The sequence below is a fragment of the Apteryx rowi genome, unplaced genomic scaffold, assembly GCF_003343035.1.
Source record: "Apteryx rowi isolate R43461 unplaced genomic scaffold, aptRow1 scaffold_228, whole genome shotgun sequence".
Lineage (NCBI taxonomy): Eukaryota > Metazoa > Chordata > Aves > Apterygiformes > Apterygidae > Apteryx > Apteryx rowi.
Genome location: NW_020448619.1, coordinates 1305044 through 1322074, shown reverse-complemented (window position 1 = coordinate 1322074; position 17031 = coordinate 1305044). Strand labels below are relative to the sequence as shown.

General features: G+C 39.4%; 1 protein-coding gene across 5 annotated transcripts in view; it reads right to left on the bottom strand.

Annotated features, from left to right (window-relative positions):
• Positions 1-17031, bottom strand: part of ATP6V1A (ATPase H+ transporting V1 subunit A) — a 31080-nt gene that overhangs the window by 13269 nt on the left and 780 nt on the right. For 3 of the 5 annotated variants that reach the window (XR_003253433.1, XM_026065504.1, XM_026065502.1), the window contains exons 2-5: positions 4549-4643; positions 2992-3120; positions 1249-1463; positions 371-508 (exon numbers count right to left, since the gene is read on the bottom strand). Coding sequence is in view for 4 of the 5 variants with exons in the window: in XM_026065504.1 (XP_025921289.1) it covers positions 371-508; positions 1249-1463; positions 2992-3120; positions 4549-4630 (564 nt within the window). In the remaining variant the exon portion in view is untranslated. Of the gene's footprint in view, positions 1-370; positions 509-1248; positions 1464-2991; positions 3121-4548; positions 4644-14806; positions 15017-17031 lie in introns of those variants that run through there. The other 2 variants (XM_026065503.1, XM_026065505.1) reach the window with 2 other exon arrangements.

Here is a 17031-nt window from a genome sequence, read left to right as displayed (position 1 = left end):
GATACCACCACAGATTTTTCAGAACTTCAACATACTATTGTCCATACCTGAGGGAAGGCCACTTTCCAGTATTTACAATACTACAGGGAAAATGAGTGCACAATGAAGCTTTAACTGCAAATATGCAACTGAAGAGCAACTGAATTATTCATCTTCATGGGATACTGTAGATCCCCACACAAGACAGCAAACACGGCATGCTGAAGTGCCATTGGGGAACCATATACATAGAAAGCAACTTCACAAGATAATCATGTAATCCCTGTTGCATAAAATGCTTTTTAGTTGGCATCATACAGAACAGAAAGCGTACATCCACCTTATGAAAGGGACATGGAATATACTGATAACTGCTGTTTGGGAGACTTACTGAAGTGTCATAGTTCCCTGGTGGAGCAATGTATGTAACTGTACCCCTGTTCCGTGGGGGCAACATGATTTTGTGTTTGATAAGGGAGTTTTCGTTCACCACACCATAAACGTCTCCACCAGTGATGTGGCTGCCAACCTAAAATCAGAATAAGTCTATTAGTCATAAGTGAGAACCCCAGCTTTAAAATAGAACCTTATTAAAGATTTGTATAAACTAATAATAGCTATTAAGTCTAGCACTGTGATTATTTCCTTTATAAATGCACTGTTACAGCACAGTAGCCCATTTACATAACTCATTACACTTAACAGCACACTGCTAGCAATGCTATCAGTGTTCAGGAGCAATTCAAGGCTCAGATAGCAGCAATTACTGACTGATGCAGGGAATTCTCTTCGCTTCTTCTATACCTATCAGTTTAAAGTAGAGACAGGACAGCACATGCTAACCTGCAGGGTTGAAAAATGGAAGATACCAAAGGCTAAAGATATGATATTTTTCAGCTGTAAGGCCATCTTCACTATTCTCAAAATATCTGTGTTGCAGGTACTCTTTTTGCTCAGGTAACACCTGGATATGCTTAGTGCAATTCCACTAGGTCTTTATGGTACTGAAATACATTAAGTTTTGCAGGTATAGGCATAGGCATCAACAATACACAGCGAGTCACACTGAGCAAGGTTTGGTGACCTCTTTCAAATCCTCACTCATATACCACTGCCACCTGCCAGTATCCCTTTTCACAGACTTAATGCATTGCAGCCATAGTTCCCAAGAGTTTCAGCCTCTGTGCTCTGCTCCAACTCTAAAGCACACTGAATAGGACTTCTGAGGGGAGAGGGGCAAGAGGGAAAAATAAGCTTGTCTGAACCTACCCGTAAGTTTTTGGAAGGTATGAAGTCCCATTTGACATCTCGGCTCAAAGCTGACACATTGACACCTCTAGGGATATAGATACTTTTGGTCAGAGTGCTGATGTCCGATAGAGGCCTCTGGATACCATCAAAAATAGCTCCCATAATGCCAGGTCCTAGTTCCACTGACAGGGGTTTGCCAGTACGGAGTACAGGATCTCCTACAGAGACACCAGCTAAAGGTTTGCTGAGGAAAAGTTCATCCAGAGAAAGGGAAAAAAGCAGGGCAGAAGGCATCACATTCACAACAACATGCTGTTAAACTGCCTTTTACTTAAATGTGGTATTTTTATTAATACATTACACACCATCTTTTACTAAACTCAAGCTTTACACTAAACTCAAGTTGAAATTGCTAAGGCAACAAAGTTCCCATCCTACAGAGAAGCAAAGCACAGATAAAGACTCTGCCTCATGACCATTAGTTCAAGTTAACTATATGGGTAAGCTTACCGAATGGCAATGTAGCAGGATGACAAAATATCAGGCATCTGTCTTAACCCTTTAAACCTAGAAAACTGTTTTTATTGTTAGAAAGTCTGCCAGTGATATGAAATGTATAGATTTTTAGTTTCGGAATTTGTTAGAGAGCACAACTGTTTTGACTGTGAGCCTTGCAGAGCTTTTCTGACAGCAGTTTAATTTTAAAGGGAGTTTGTCCTAAATTAGTATTACTTCCCTTGACTCTGATAATAAATTCTCCAGTCTATGCACCATTTAAGCTTTAAAAGATGCACAACAGACTTCTGTGCAAAGGGCCCACAATTTGGCAAAAACCCTGTTAGAATATAAGACAAACCCCCAAAAGTATATGCAAGACTCAAGAGATTAGATGCAAGTTGACTTTAGAAAGCCTTCATCCTCTCATCAGGAATCCAAGACAGTAAACTATATTCAAACACTGGACTTGTTCAATGTGTTGATGGAAGGCTACTTGATATTACAATGATGATGCCATATAAAATGACAAATTATTAGGTATAGATAGCAGCTGGTTACCAGTTTACCATCCAACTCCTCAAAACAAAGCTTTGGGAGCCAACACGGGCTTCTTCCTAGTGTTTATGCATGACTCCTAAATTTAAAAGGCTACGAGAGGAAAAAAAAAGAACATCTACCTTTGAGTTTAATGACTTCCTCTCTGACATTCTCTCATAAAATATATTTTCTATTACAAGTAGAAGTTAACTCAATTTGAGAACACAAGCTGTGTCCTAGCTGGACCAAGATTCTGTACCTACACTACAGAAGCACAGATGTAATCTATGTCTGTTAGAATAGTCTGTCCAAGAGTCCTACCCGCTTTACATTTCCTATTGAAATATCTCCAAGCATAGTTTTCAAAGTAAAGAAAAAATACATACAACAAATACTGCTTGGTAGTTTTGTCATTTATGGTTGACATTTGTCAAGCAGCATGCTAAACAAGGAGCTAGGAGAATTTAAGTTCATTTTAATTTAAGTATTAAAATACATTACTTCATTTCCACATAAAACCAAAAGCCTCCTCAGCACACTGCGAAATAAGATAATAAGATCTACCGCAAAAGCTCTAGAATTTACAAAAGATGTGCAGAAAGATGTTACTGCCTGCAGGCATTGGAAATACGGAGCTCTGGTCCCAGTCAGCTTTGTTCACTTTCTTTACTATAATCATCATTCTGTACAGTCTGGCAAGCCTCAAGGGACCAGCGAAAAGGATACATGTTTCTTCATATACCTGGACAGTTGCCAGATCACCTTCCAGCCGGATAATTTCCCCCACAAGTTCACTGTGGCCTACTCGTACTAGTTCATACATAGCAGCACCTGCCATGTTGCAAGCCGTGACCACTGCAGAAGAAAGACACCTGGGTGAATATTTTCTCTGTGGTTCTGCAAATTTACTCTTCAGAAGCTAATGAGAACTGGACAACATAAGCCTAGGATTTTGACAGACATTATGTTAAATAAGCAATTCTTCCTTTAAGTTAGCCAGGCCACATTCCCATCTGTCTAAATTAAAACATATGAGAAAAGAGCAAAAGCTCATCTTAAAAGAGTTATAGAAAGCTGTGGTTGAGGACTGGCATTTTCAGGCTTTTCATAAACTTTTATTTACCTTGGTAGCATTTGGATGCTATTACAACAAACTGTATAGATCAATTCAAGGCACTCAATAAAGGCAATACAATTGCATCTAGAGTGACAGATGACTTTAAAGGCTTTAAGGAAACACTATTTTGATGTTTCATTTTGTATAAAAGTGCTGAATACTTTATGACATCTAACTTAATCTTCACCAGATGAAGACCATTTTACAACAGGTTTTTGGTCTGAAACCTCCTATAATTTTGAGTTAGATTTCAGCAGGTTATACATTGGCTTCTAAACAAGGCCTAGCTGTTTTAGTAAAAGTTGTGTCTTTTATACAATGCCAATCTTGCACAGTGTTCACAAACTTACAGGCAAATATATTTTCTACTTAAGATAAATAAAAGAAAGCTGCGTCACTTGAATATTCAAGTATCACTTCTGCACTTAAAGAATTGGCATTTGTTTAGGCAGACATTAGCCAAGAAGTTTCTCATTCAAAGAAGCGACATTAATAAAAAATACATGCTGTTCTTCCATTCTCACATTACCATCCTTTCCTTCATCTCTCAAAAAGAATGCAGGAGGGAGAAGACTCAGTAGAGTCTGCATGTATTCAAAAGCTGGTAACACGCTGATATAAAAGAAATGGTGCAACTGTGTAGGAAGGGTCCTCCTTCTTCCAGTTCCAACTACCCTCATGCACTGCCACTTTCCCTGGTCCTTGCAGCTTGTTGCCTGAGCTCCTCCAGGCCACAGAGCAGTAACACACAACAGCTTGACACAGAGGACTGAGTACTCCAGAGAACAAAGGGTCGAACTGGATTTCGGTGAGAATGGACTACACATCACATACCCTTTTAGAAAAGCTTAATGCACTGTGCCTACAGATTTCTGACCAAGTGGCTTTATCTCATCCAGAATGTTTGCTACCATTTTTTTTTATTATTATTATTATTCATCAGCCTGCTTCTTGCTTGTTACAACTTTAAGACTAATGAACAGTAATCCCTTGTTAGTACATCTCACTCTTATCAGAGTATGACACAGTCAGTAGTCCTTAAAAAGCAAAAAAAAAAAACCCCAAACCCCCTGAGCTTTACTATACTTCTTGCAAGTGAACAGGAAGATCTCATAAAACAGCAGATGAAACAGAACCTACAATTTCCTCTGTCAAATAATACCTACCAGGTCCTGAGACTCCATGGACATAGCCCACAAAAGCCTCTCTGTCCTCATCACGGATTTTGGGTAGCTTGGAGAAGTCCATTTTGCCCGTTCAACTGCACAGGAGGAAAAAAAAAGTCAGTTCCAAATAACAAAGACATATGTAATAAACTCCTCTTCTTCCTCCCCTCTCCTCTCTCCTTGTTTCCAGTTAGAAGAAACACTGAAAATTTTTGAAGTCATGTAGCCTGAAGCACTTTACCTGCTCTGATTGCAAAGCTATATAAAGTTAAAGAGTAACTCATTTAAACAAACAAGAATGAACATCCTCTACTGCAAAAACCCAGGGGTGGAACGTCACTCCATAACATGTTCCACAAAAGATTGCTGAGTAAAACAGACAGGTTATACTCCAAAGATGTCATAACACTGTTGGACTAGTTTCAAGCACAATAACAGGATATTTAAACACTAGAAACCCTCTCCTGCCCTCTGCATTTCATCTAACCTCCCTCATAACATGGAGTTCTGTGTGATTCTGAGTCACTTCCACACTGAGTAAGTAAGAGAATGTTCTGGGGCTGCTTTAACACCAGCAGTCTCTAAAAAAACAGTACTACAAATATTAATTGTGGAAATTCTATTTTTACTATCTCAAACTGCTGGGACATAGTGCTCAGAGTAAAAAACATGCATCTTTGCAAGCACTGGCATGCAAGCATGAGAGCCAGCTCTATATGCTTCCCAGTTAGCAAAAGATATTCTGCAGCCTCTGATCTCAGTGAAACCTGCGGAGTGTTATAGAACAATTCTGCTGAATAACAAGCAAAAACCCCTTAGCTCACAACAGTTAAACAACGGATTGACATCTCTTGCCAATAACTGTTTAGAGAAGCTAAACAGTTGGAACAGGAAAAGCTGTTTAGAAACAGACCTCCTGGATCCATGTTTGTCCTGTAACTGACAGTTGGGCAGATCTGCTTCTGGTGCTGATAAGAGTATTTCATGGTTCTGCTTTGTCAGCCCTCATCATGCATTGTGTTACCGTGGAAACAAACCAGTGTTAGACAACTGCAAGGCAGTGTCTACTCACACTACTTTATCCATACGTTTATAACACAGCACTGGGGAAAGGCGCAGTATGGTAGTCTGAGAACACACTGCCCTCTGCATATCAACAGGGCGTACCCAGCAAAAGCAGCATGGCTCAGGGACATGAACTGCGTGAGGCATTCATTTAGACTCACAGCTGTCGTGAGAAGCTTAACTTCAACCCAGCATCTTCTGCAAGGCGGCAAATACAGAAGCATATTCAGGCTTGAAAACCTGCCCTTTATACAGTGTGGAAGACTACAACTATGTCGCCACCCCTTGTTTTTAAGGAACACTTTTCAGTGTGTTCTTCAGCAGCAGCAGGCAGTGGACATCTGGTGTTCTCAAAACCTTAGGACTGTTCTCCAGCTCTTTAATACTATAGCACAGATCCTCACTCCTCAGCCTCTTCATCAGCATAAATGTTTTAAATCAGTGGCTCAGCTCTGTAAGGAAAGGATGACCCATGATCCAAAACCCCTACTCATCCTGAACGACTAGCTTTTTCCAGGCTCTGGTGCTTGCTGGAGTGGATTGTTTAAGACGGCCACCATTGACTCATTTCCCAACAGCCTCCCCAACAGTTGATCATGACTCAGTCCCTACCAGCCTGGACTGGAGCTCCTAACTTAAGACCTCAAAAGATCTCTAGTCAGACACCTGTTATATCTCCCTATAATGACTGTTTACACTTTAAGCTGCCTGTTGTTTAGGACCAGAAGGCAAGTTTTAATTTTATTGCTTATTTCTCAAAAATTCCCCCTGCCAAACTGCAGAGGGAGGTCCCTGCAAAGCAGTCAGCAGTTCCCAAGCAGCTGATCAGAACCAATCCTGATCTAACAGAACTCTCATCTTGTTTGCTTCAGATCATTAGAGCATTGCAAAACTCGAGCACAGCTGCTCTTCATATGGAAAAAAGCAGCTGGTCTTAGAATTCCACCCAAAGCATTTACTTCAAGATACCATACACAACAACCTCTAGAGTCCTGCTACCAAAACCTTCTACAGAGGTACAACAAATAAAGGGCTAAAACAAATTCTCATATGACTGAACTAGCAACACTGGCAAATAGAGGAGCACAGGGTCCTGCATGAAAAAGGGTCGCTACTGATTTACCTTGGTAAGCAAACGAGCAGGAAGAACATTGGCCAGTTTCAATTTAATCTAACTTTTCTTTGATCCAAGTCAAAACCTGAAGGTCAGCTGACTGCCACTTGAAGCAACGGCTTATCTTTTAGGGAGGTAAAGAACCACTTCAAAAAAGTCATTCCACAGTTAGACACCCTTATGTTGAGCATCTGCCACTCTTGTTCTTGTGGCTGCTCTGCTTCCTCCCTCTCTCCTTAGTCACCTTCCCCACTTATCACCCAAGCCAACTAACATGGAATGGCATTACTTCATTAGATCACCTATGAGTACACCAACAAATTCAATCTTATTCCTAATCTTCATCATCTGTACTGACTGCTTTTAAACACAAACATGTATTACTTGTCTTATGCAGCTCCAAACAAAAGTATACACAGTCTAAAGCCAGTGCTCACCCAGCTAGGCTGACCCCCCTTTTTAAGAGGCTATACATCTTTTAACATTGAACACAGTTTAAGAAAAAAACCACTCCGCTGTTTGTCTCTGCATAGTTTTCTTGCACTTGTGTATTGGCTTTACAAATTTTTGTTTTAGACAGAAAAGTCTTTGAGGGCAGAGATGTTTTATCCTATACTCTTCAATGTTTAGTATGCTAGTCCTCAGATGAAAGGGAACTTCCTAAAGCACATCAGAATTTGCTAAACAGCACTTCATGTGTGTGCAGACAGTATTTATTGACCTCGCAGGCCATTTTATAAATTTACTGAACCCTTATAGCCTTTCAGAGGCCTCCCACCTACAAAGTGTAGTAGCACACCTACAAAGGGTACTAGCTTAATTTTAATTCCCCTATCATCAGTAGAGATGCAGCTTGTATCCCGTATAACTTATAAGGGGAATTATCTTTGTCTTAATAAACAAGTGCATTACTGACTTTAAACATGCTTTTAAGCTTTAACATTTTCATATTCTGCTTAATACTGCCAGAAATCAAAATATTACTTGCTGCAGAACCATCTCAGATTGAAATGTGATTTATTAAATCATAAAAAGTCATTTTATAGCCATAATTTAACAAGAAAGGCCAGTAACTTGAATTTTCTATCTTGATTTCTCCTCAGCACAGTAATTTGGCTACCCAATGACCCCCAAAATGCTGTTTTCAGTGCAGGAGAAACCTGTTTTCTGTTACAGTGCCTTGTTTTCGCTTTGAACAGTTGATCAGTCCCATAATTTACAGAATGAATTGCCTTGCTACAAAGATCTCTTCAAAATTAGGATTCTAATGTGATTTTTAGAAAGACCCTCCTTACTGCAAGGAAGGAAATCCAAGACTATTTAATAAACAAAGATTCTTACCACGCTTTGCAGAAACCAGAAGGAACAAAAATCCAGCAGCCAAATGAAGCAAAGCCAGAATTGAGCAGTTAAGCACCATCACATAGGAAATAAGTGTCTTTCTAGTGCCCCTACACAGAAGGATGAGGAAGCCTGCTGCAGAGGGGAAGGAAATTCCCGACACACAGCAGAGGCACAACCACCTGACTTGATGAGTCATCGGGCTCTCCCCTAGCAGCACAGAGGAATGCCGCAAGAGCAGAGCAAGCTACCTTCAAGTCCACTGAATCTGTGCCCTCCTGAACTGCACAGCAGCGAGCAGAAGAAATCAAAAGCAGCATCACTCATTTTAAGGACTTCCTACAAAGCCAATAATCCCACTGTCCCAAATGCTCCAAGATCCCTCTATAAAAATCCTTGAAAGAGAGAGAGCGCTTTCTGCTAGAGTCAGTTTACCTATCAGAGCTCTAATGTAATATATCCATGTCAGTGCATGTTTGGTCCTGCAACAGCTTGACAGAACCATTTAACAGACTGCACAGGGCAGTGCTGAAGACACTGCAATACCAATTGCCTGAGTTTTTAAGAATAGGTATTGATTCTTCTCAAAATAGTAAATCTCATGGGGACTCACAGCTGCTATAATTTTTTTATTAAAAAAACCCTTCACCTAGTTATCAGAAGCATTGATGAAATTGCATAGTATCCAAGACCTTAGTTACACAGACCGATGCTCCACATTGAGTGCCAGCTGCTGGAATCTGTTGTCAAAGGTAGTCGCACACCAACATCACGCTCTGCCTGTTGTACAAAACACAAGAGCTATGCAGTCTCTCTCCCCAGAAGCTGCATGATCTGAAGAGTTCCCTGCAGTCTCTGCAAGTTCACAAGACTAACTTCATAAGGTCTAAGATAAGCAACATGTCAAATTGGGACAAAAGCTTAAATACAACAACCAAAACTATAGTAAATAGCACAAGACTAACAATTCAGAGTCAGCAACATTACATTAATAAGTTAACAGTGCTTGGATTCATTCTGCTGGAGTAACTTTGAACTACAGTCACTGATCTTACTATACCCATAACAGAATGATGCATTTTCACTTTCTAGAGTAGAAGAAAGGACTCGGAATACAAGCCCTCAAGTGCAACATCCAGAAAAGCTTAATAGGCATCCACAGTGAAACTTAGTCAAATAAAAAGTTTTCCAAAGAAAATTTCTCCCCCTCCTACTCTAACTGACAACCTAGACTGAACAAGTTCTCACTTTGGACAGGATACTACAGAGCACAACCCACACTGACCAAACAGCTTAGGGTTGCATTTGAGTCATGCTTTAGAACTGAGCCTGCCAACACTTTCTTTAGTTCACCTGAACATATTTTGGTACAGTACATAAAATTTATGAGGCCCTTGCGACACATCCTCATATGTGGGCAGTGGGATTTATGATAATAATTGTCATAGATTTCCTGTAACTTGGACAGTTTATACTTCCCCTTCCAACAGACAAAATTCTAAGAGGAAGTATTAAAAAAAAATGCTGTGCCTAAATTATCTGACAAATGCAGAAGTTATTCAATGTTTCTTCATCTAGAATCCAGGATATTCTCTTCCCCATAGGGAACAATATGCCCAGAACACATGTCATTTGCAATGGAAGGTAAACAGTATTTTCAGAAACTTGCTCCTTAATGCTATGCAGAGTTATAATTTTAACATAATAAAACAAGGAAAATTATTCCAGACTTCTCAGTCACAGAATCACAGAATCACTGAGGTTGGAAGGCACCTCTGGAGATTGTCTAGTTCCACTCCCCCTGCTCAAAGCAGGGTCAGCTAGAGCAGTTAGGATTTTATCCAGTTGGGTTTTATTTAAACACCTCCCAGGATGGAGGCTCCGCAACTGCTCTGGGCAACCTGTTCTAGTGTTTGACCACCCTCCCAGGAAAAAAGTTTTCTTATGTTTAAATCGAATTTCCTGTATTTCAGTTTGTGCCCATTGCCTCTTGTTCTTTCACTGGATACCACTGAGAAGAATCTGGCTCCATCTTCTTTACTTCCTCCCATCAGTTATCTGTACACACTGATAAGATCCACCTGAGCTTTCTCTTCTCCAGGCTAAACAGTCCCAGCTCTCTCAGCCTCTCCTTGTATGAAAGATGCTCCAAGCCCTTACTCATCTTTGTGGCTCTTTGCTAGACGCACTCCAGTATGCCTGTGTCTTTCTTGCACTGGCGAGCCCAGAACTGGACTCAGTACTCCCAATGTAGCCACACCAGAGCTGAATAGAGGGGAACAATCACCTCCCTCAACCTGCTAGCAACGCTCTTCCTAACGCAGCCCAGGATATTACAGGCGTTTTTTGCTGCAAGGGCACATTGCTGGCTCATGTTCAACTTGTTGGCCACCAGGACCCCCAGTTCTTTTCTGCAAAGCTGCTCTCCAGCCAGTTGGTCCCCAGCCTGACCTGATGTATGGGGTTATTCCTCCCCAGGCCCAAGATTTTGCATTTTCTTATGTTGAATTTCTTGAGATTCCTATTGGTACATTTCTTCAGCCTGTTGACACCCCTCTGAATGGTAGCACAACCATCTGGTGCATCAACTACTCCTCCCAATTTTGTATTATCTGCAGTTTAAGAAAATCATGCAGGATCCATTTTCTGTGCTCAGAGAGACGTGCCTTATTTTTTTCCTCTTACAGGCATCTGAGAAGCTTACAGGCAACATTCTTGCCATAAGCTCAGAGCTAGAAGTATTGTTTCTTAAACTCAACACATTCAATACATTCTTCCATTTAGATATTTGTATAGTTTTATTTGCCACAAAGCACTTTGAGGCCACCTCTGCTCTCGACAGGTTAGGAGTCTGCATATGCAATGCTCAGTTATAGGCTGTGGATCCATCTGCAACCATCCAAGACGATTCATTTTGCCTGCAACTTGTTCTTGGGACCTATAAATCCCTTCCTCCCCTCCTCTATTGCTGCCCATATCACTATTCAGCACACAGCTAAATCCAGGCGCATTCAAGAGAAAAGACAGGAACCAGAATTATGAAGCCACTGTCAGCATATGACACTTGTCCTGAAGTCTGATGCCTTCAGGAAAGACAATGGCTACAAAGTGAGATTGTGAAACATGAATTCATGAAGCCCACTCCAAGCTTCTACTACTCCTGCTATCCTCTTCCTCAAGATAAATGGGTACGTGCCTGTGGGAATGGTAATACATATAAGCCTGATACTTTGAGCAAACATCACAGACTAAATATATATAATACATACATATTTATATCTAATACATATATAACATCAGAGACTCTACCCTACTGCAAAGGGGGGCTGTGAGGCCTACCCATGCAAGAAGAACCACCACCACAAACTGTTATTCAAGCATCCAAACTTTTAGTCAGAAGCTTGGGAGATTTCTTCAATTAGCCCTGGAAGTGACTAGAAAGAGTTGTTGTGTTTGAACATGACTGAGACGTTAGCTGGCAATGATCAATCTAGCTAGAAAGGTAAGTCATTCAGTGCATAATTGTTTCGACCCACTGAAGGTTTGATCAGCTCAGTAGATATCCAGCCTTCTGACTTCAAATACAGTTGTCATGCTATATCTAGAGTTGGTAAAGATCACAGTTTTATCAGTTAAAATATCCTAATCATACCAAAAGCCAGTGTTCATGTAAACAACTCTTCATCAGCTGACTGGTTATAAACTACAGAGTGTTCCATAATAGGTTTTTCTACATTGATTCTTCTTTCCTCTCCAGAAGCCCAGAAGGCTTCTCCAGAAGGGCTCTAGAAGTTGAAATGGATGATCCTCCCATTATTTCTTAGTTACTACACTGCTTCATGAATTTCCTACTGCAAAAAATTTGACATGTCTTTCAGACTGCTATGCATCCTGCCCTTTCTTTGCCTTGACAGATTTTCACCCAAAAGAAAGATCTTATGCAACAGGGGTCAAAGCTGCAGTACAGAATACTAAAACAAGATTCATGGCTGTGTCCCACAGCGACCTTTTCTTATCCTGATCGTGTCATCTGACTGTTAGTGGTAAGCAGTTCTGCAGCCATCTGCTTAGTGCAATATTCAGTCATTTCCTCTAGAAGGGCAATAGTTTCATTAACCTCACTAACATTACTGCAAAGCTAAAATCCACCCTTACTTTTATTAAATACAATAGTCACTTCAGTTTAGGCGCATTTGGCATCATTACTTGAAATATTTCTTGCTGCTTAAGCATTTCAGCTGACAACATCAAAATGTGGTGAACCCAAAGTCCCAAGTAATTAGAACAGCAAACTTTACTATAGTTCAGTAGAGTAACTCCTGAATAGTCAGAAAGAGTTGGAGTTTAAGGGATAAAAGGTGTGCAACCTCATAAAATGACTATTATTAGATTTATAGCCAGGCTCAGTTTTACACGCAGAAACATCTGGCTTACTGATAACATACCAACTTCTCAACAAGCTTCACTGCTACCTAATCCACTGTCCCTAAATGCTGTAAATATAATAGCTAAAATACTGAGCACAAGTTCACAGTAGGCATTGCATCATTATACTTTAACTTCTGTAACAGTCTTTAAAGTAGAGATATTACAGAATCTCCAGTTTCTTGAGTGAGGTATTTGACAACCAGCTAGTTTGAAGAGCTGAAACATGAATAATTTGGCATGAAAGCCTTTGAGAAAGATCTAATACCCTTAACCAGACAGAAGTACGCTTTTACAGCACTTTGGTATAATGAAACAGCTGGCTGGAATCACAACACACACATACTGGGCACAGGAATCCAGTAAAAGGAAATTACATTGAGGTTGACTTTTCCTGTAACAGAAAACTTCATCTTGATGTTTTAAAGCAAGTTGAGCCACATTTGGAGATTTTATGTTCAATTACCTGAAGTATTTACAGCTTCTTTAGAACAGTCAGAGCCACATTAAATTTTAACATTGTTTAAAGTACATGTTGTGGCTGTTGTCTGAACACCTACAAGGTGATATGAACTTATCTCACGATAATGAAACTCTCAAGATTTCAAGGATCTAGAGGAAATTCACACAACAGAATTACTTTTAAGAAGTCCTTCACAAAGTTATCTGCATATAATCTATATTTTAATTTCTCTGAAAAGTGCTTTTTTTTTTTTTTAAGATATTCCTTTAACAGCAAGAAATAAAACTGTAAGCACAAGAAGGGCTAAATGTTTACCCCACTAACGAAACAGACTTCTTGGAAAATGTAATATCCTGCACTAGATTAAAAATATTAGAATACAAGCAAGCCATTCCTCAGGCCCTTAAAGGAAACTCGCATACTTGAAAGTGTTTGTCCAGTTGTATAAGCTATTCTAACAAAGGCACAGTTTTGTGCCTATAAAGCTATATATATAGGCTTTTCCTATAACCTTTCTGTCCATTATAGCACTTGACCATCACAAATACAGTAGTGTTACTGCTCATGTTCAGAGCACAGAAATGCTGACCAGCCTTATAGATATTCTGTCCACTTATCTTCTATATAGTCTTAAACAACAACCCTCCCACCCCGCCACAGCAGGCAAGCACAGTTGATAACATCCTAAAGATGGAACACAGCAAGGGGAACATTACATCTTTACAGGGCAGATTTCTGCATTTTTCTTGGGATGCCACCTGGCAGAAAGAGTTAGATGGACAGGCTGGTCAGCTGAAACTCACCAGTGCACCAAGATTTTAACTTGGCCATGAGAATCTTTACAATATGAGCAATCTTCAACTGATTAACAGATGACTTTCATATTACAGAGACACTCTCCAGGAACACTGTTTGCTGTCCCTAAGAGTTTGCATCTGCAATGGGTCATTTTCTGGCAGAAGGAGTTTTAGTTTATTTAACTGTTTACTAGGACAAGTCTCAGTTGTTAACTGAGGTAGCAATGGTCTTCAAGATTATTCTTCTCAGGATTAAACAGATGCCAGATAGCTAATGCAGAAAGCCCAATGTTATAAAAATGTGGCCGTGGTGACAGCCTCCTGTATTAGATTTAGCAATCCCTGATGACTTCTGATTTTAACATTTTAAGATATCCACGACAGACTCCCTAAATGCTGTAAGCTATGACAAAACTGTGACAAAGCTATGTCAAACTACCACCATGCATGTGTTAGACCACTGTCAGATAAATTATGTCCAGAGAAAATGAGGAGTGTCCCTGAAATTTACTGTTAGACAAGCTCAGAGAAGTAAGCAAGCTGATGACCTGAGAAAATAAATACAGCAGCTAATACTGATCTTCATCTCCCATTTGGTTAAGTGATAGTAATAAAATCTGATAGACTACTACTCTCAGGATTTATTCATATATATCTTATTGGTTTTCAGAGTAAGTGTATCATTTCAGTAAAGCCAGACATTATAAGGCAAATCTCGTTATAGCAGCCATATAATAAATGGAAGTTTAAAGAGACAGCAACAAATAATCAATCTTTTTAAGAAAATGGGAGTACTTTGGCAAAATTTGACAGAAAGAGGAGAAATAAGTGCATAGACAAAATAAATTTAAAAAAAAAAGGTTTACATGAGATGGATTGTAGAACACATTGCCATGAGACACTGCCAAAACCAAGAACTTAGCATAAGCCTTGCTTTCCACTTTCAAAAGGGAAAAAAGAAAAAAAAAAAAAGAGAGAGAGAATTTTTTTTTCAGAGCAAAAAAAGATATACAAGAATGACACCCAGAAGATCCAGTCTTCTTGGCAAATCACCTGTAAGTCCACCAAGCAAAACTAACATTCCCAACAGGAGGAAAAAGCTGAGACGTTTAGATTCATTCCATTTCCTCTCCTGGAGTAGTCTCCATTTCTGTCTATCCAACTGGAAGGCTAAAGTCACATGTTTGAAGACCGTGAGTAAGAGTGAACTAGTATGAGATTCCAGCTGAGTACATCATCTGTTTCCCTTGATAGTGTTCCATTCTAAAAAAAATCATGTGGATATCACTGTTCAAGAATATCTCAATATTTCCAAGTTAAAAAAAAAAAAAAAGCTACTTGCCTTTGTAATCTATCATACAAGTAAGAGAGAAAGAAAATCTATTTCAGTACTTTGTGGTAACTGCTATATAACTGCTAACACTTTACTGGGCACTGTGGTAAAGCAAATTGAAGAAAAAGAGCAACCGTTACCCGGCCAGCATGTAACACTTTTTGGTCAACATCAAAATAACAAAACATATCAACTAGGATATCCTGTAATCCTTCTACTCTTTTTTAAAAGGCAGGAGATGTCTGATTAGGAACACAGCTTAAACTGACAAACAAAGAATTTAATAGCATGGGGGGAAAAGCGTAGGAAATGATTCTCTGAGCTCAGGAACTCAAAGAGACAGTATTATGGTATCAAAACACAGAAGGTGAATTGTAGCGTCTCTCACTGAACCCTCCAGGGGAATCATCTGAGAGCATGATGGTCTATTGCCACTTCAGATGATAACGTGTAATACCAGTACCCAGGTGCATCTGGAAGATAAATGTATCAAGTCATACTGGGGGAAAAAATGAAGAAACAGAAGCAGATTGAAGCCTATAGACTATCTGGATAGTGAGGGGGAAAAAGAGTTAATATATATGTAGATCAAAATAAAGGGTAAATTTAAGCTAAAATTGTGTAAAAATTGAGCAAGGTGTATGAATCTTTCGTGGGTGAACCTTAACAGTAGCAATATATCTGTAGAAAAAGGTTTGTGATTTGGAAAATGGGAAGACTGCATTTACAGGAAATTGAGATCTTGTGTTGCTATTGCAACACAAGACTTCAACCCCCATTTGAATAGTCAGCTGATGTTAGCAGACATTTTCCAGCCATGTCTTCATTTCTCCTTCCCCCTGTCCCACAAACTGATGTTCAGGGTTGTTTATCATTTTTCCAGTCATGCTTTGGCCCCTAATTATAGAATTAATAGTAGGGGGTTTTTTTCTCCATAAGAGAGTAAAACAGATGTCAAGAAGGATATTTGACATGATAAAGTGGCAAGCACAGAGAAAATAATCTGCAACGTTTTTGGTAATTGAAAGACCTGTAGACAGTGATTTCACTTCACACGTTCTTAAGAGGAAAATAATAAAATGTAGATATTATTACTATGAAATATTTAAGTGTGATACCCATCAAAAACATCTTTAGAAGTACTGCAAAACATTGGCACGCCGCAGATCTACAGCAGATTAAAGTCAGCATAAATATAGCAATTTACAATATTTTAAGGATCTGCCTCGTAGTTATTCAAACTTACACTTGCCAATGACAACCACCTTGAGCACATTTTTTGGTGAACTGCCACAAATGGCTGGGCTAGTAAACTACCTTTACCATGTTATCAGCAGGTTTTCCTCCTTTTCTATCTCCTCTCTACTCCATCAAGTAGTATTAGCATTTGAAATACCAGAAAAGATCAAATAACCAATGTACTTTCACTGAAGTGTTGCATTACAACGAATAAAACCATTACCAAAGTGCTTTTTTTAAAAAAAAAAAATATCTCCAGCTGGAGTCCAAAGTCCATAATCAATGGAAACTAGTAAAATTTGAGGAAGGAATCACTATGTAGATAACTATAACACTGTAGGGCAGATCTTGATACATATATAGTCACATACTCTGAAGTCACAGCTATTTGCGACTGGAATGGTATCATTCAGATCCCAGTTCCCTGGGGATGCTTTTTAAATTTAAGTGAGTTTTAAATATGATGTTTGGAATATGTTATCTAGATTAGGATTTTATCGCTAGCTATAGGAACAGGAAACATATTTGATTTTTCATCAGTATTTGCAGCCACAAAACAACCAGTAGGCCCTTTTACTCAGGAAAAATTGCCACCGCTGGATGTGGTAAGAAGCCAGCAGCCAGTGTTCCTGTTCCCTAAGCTTGTATACATTTGCTGCAGAGCTATGAACAAAGCACAGCAAGATTCAGTTTCACCCATCCAAGA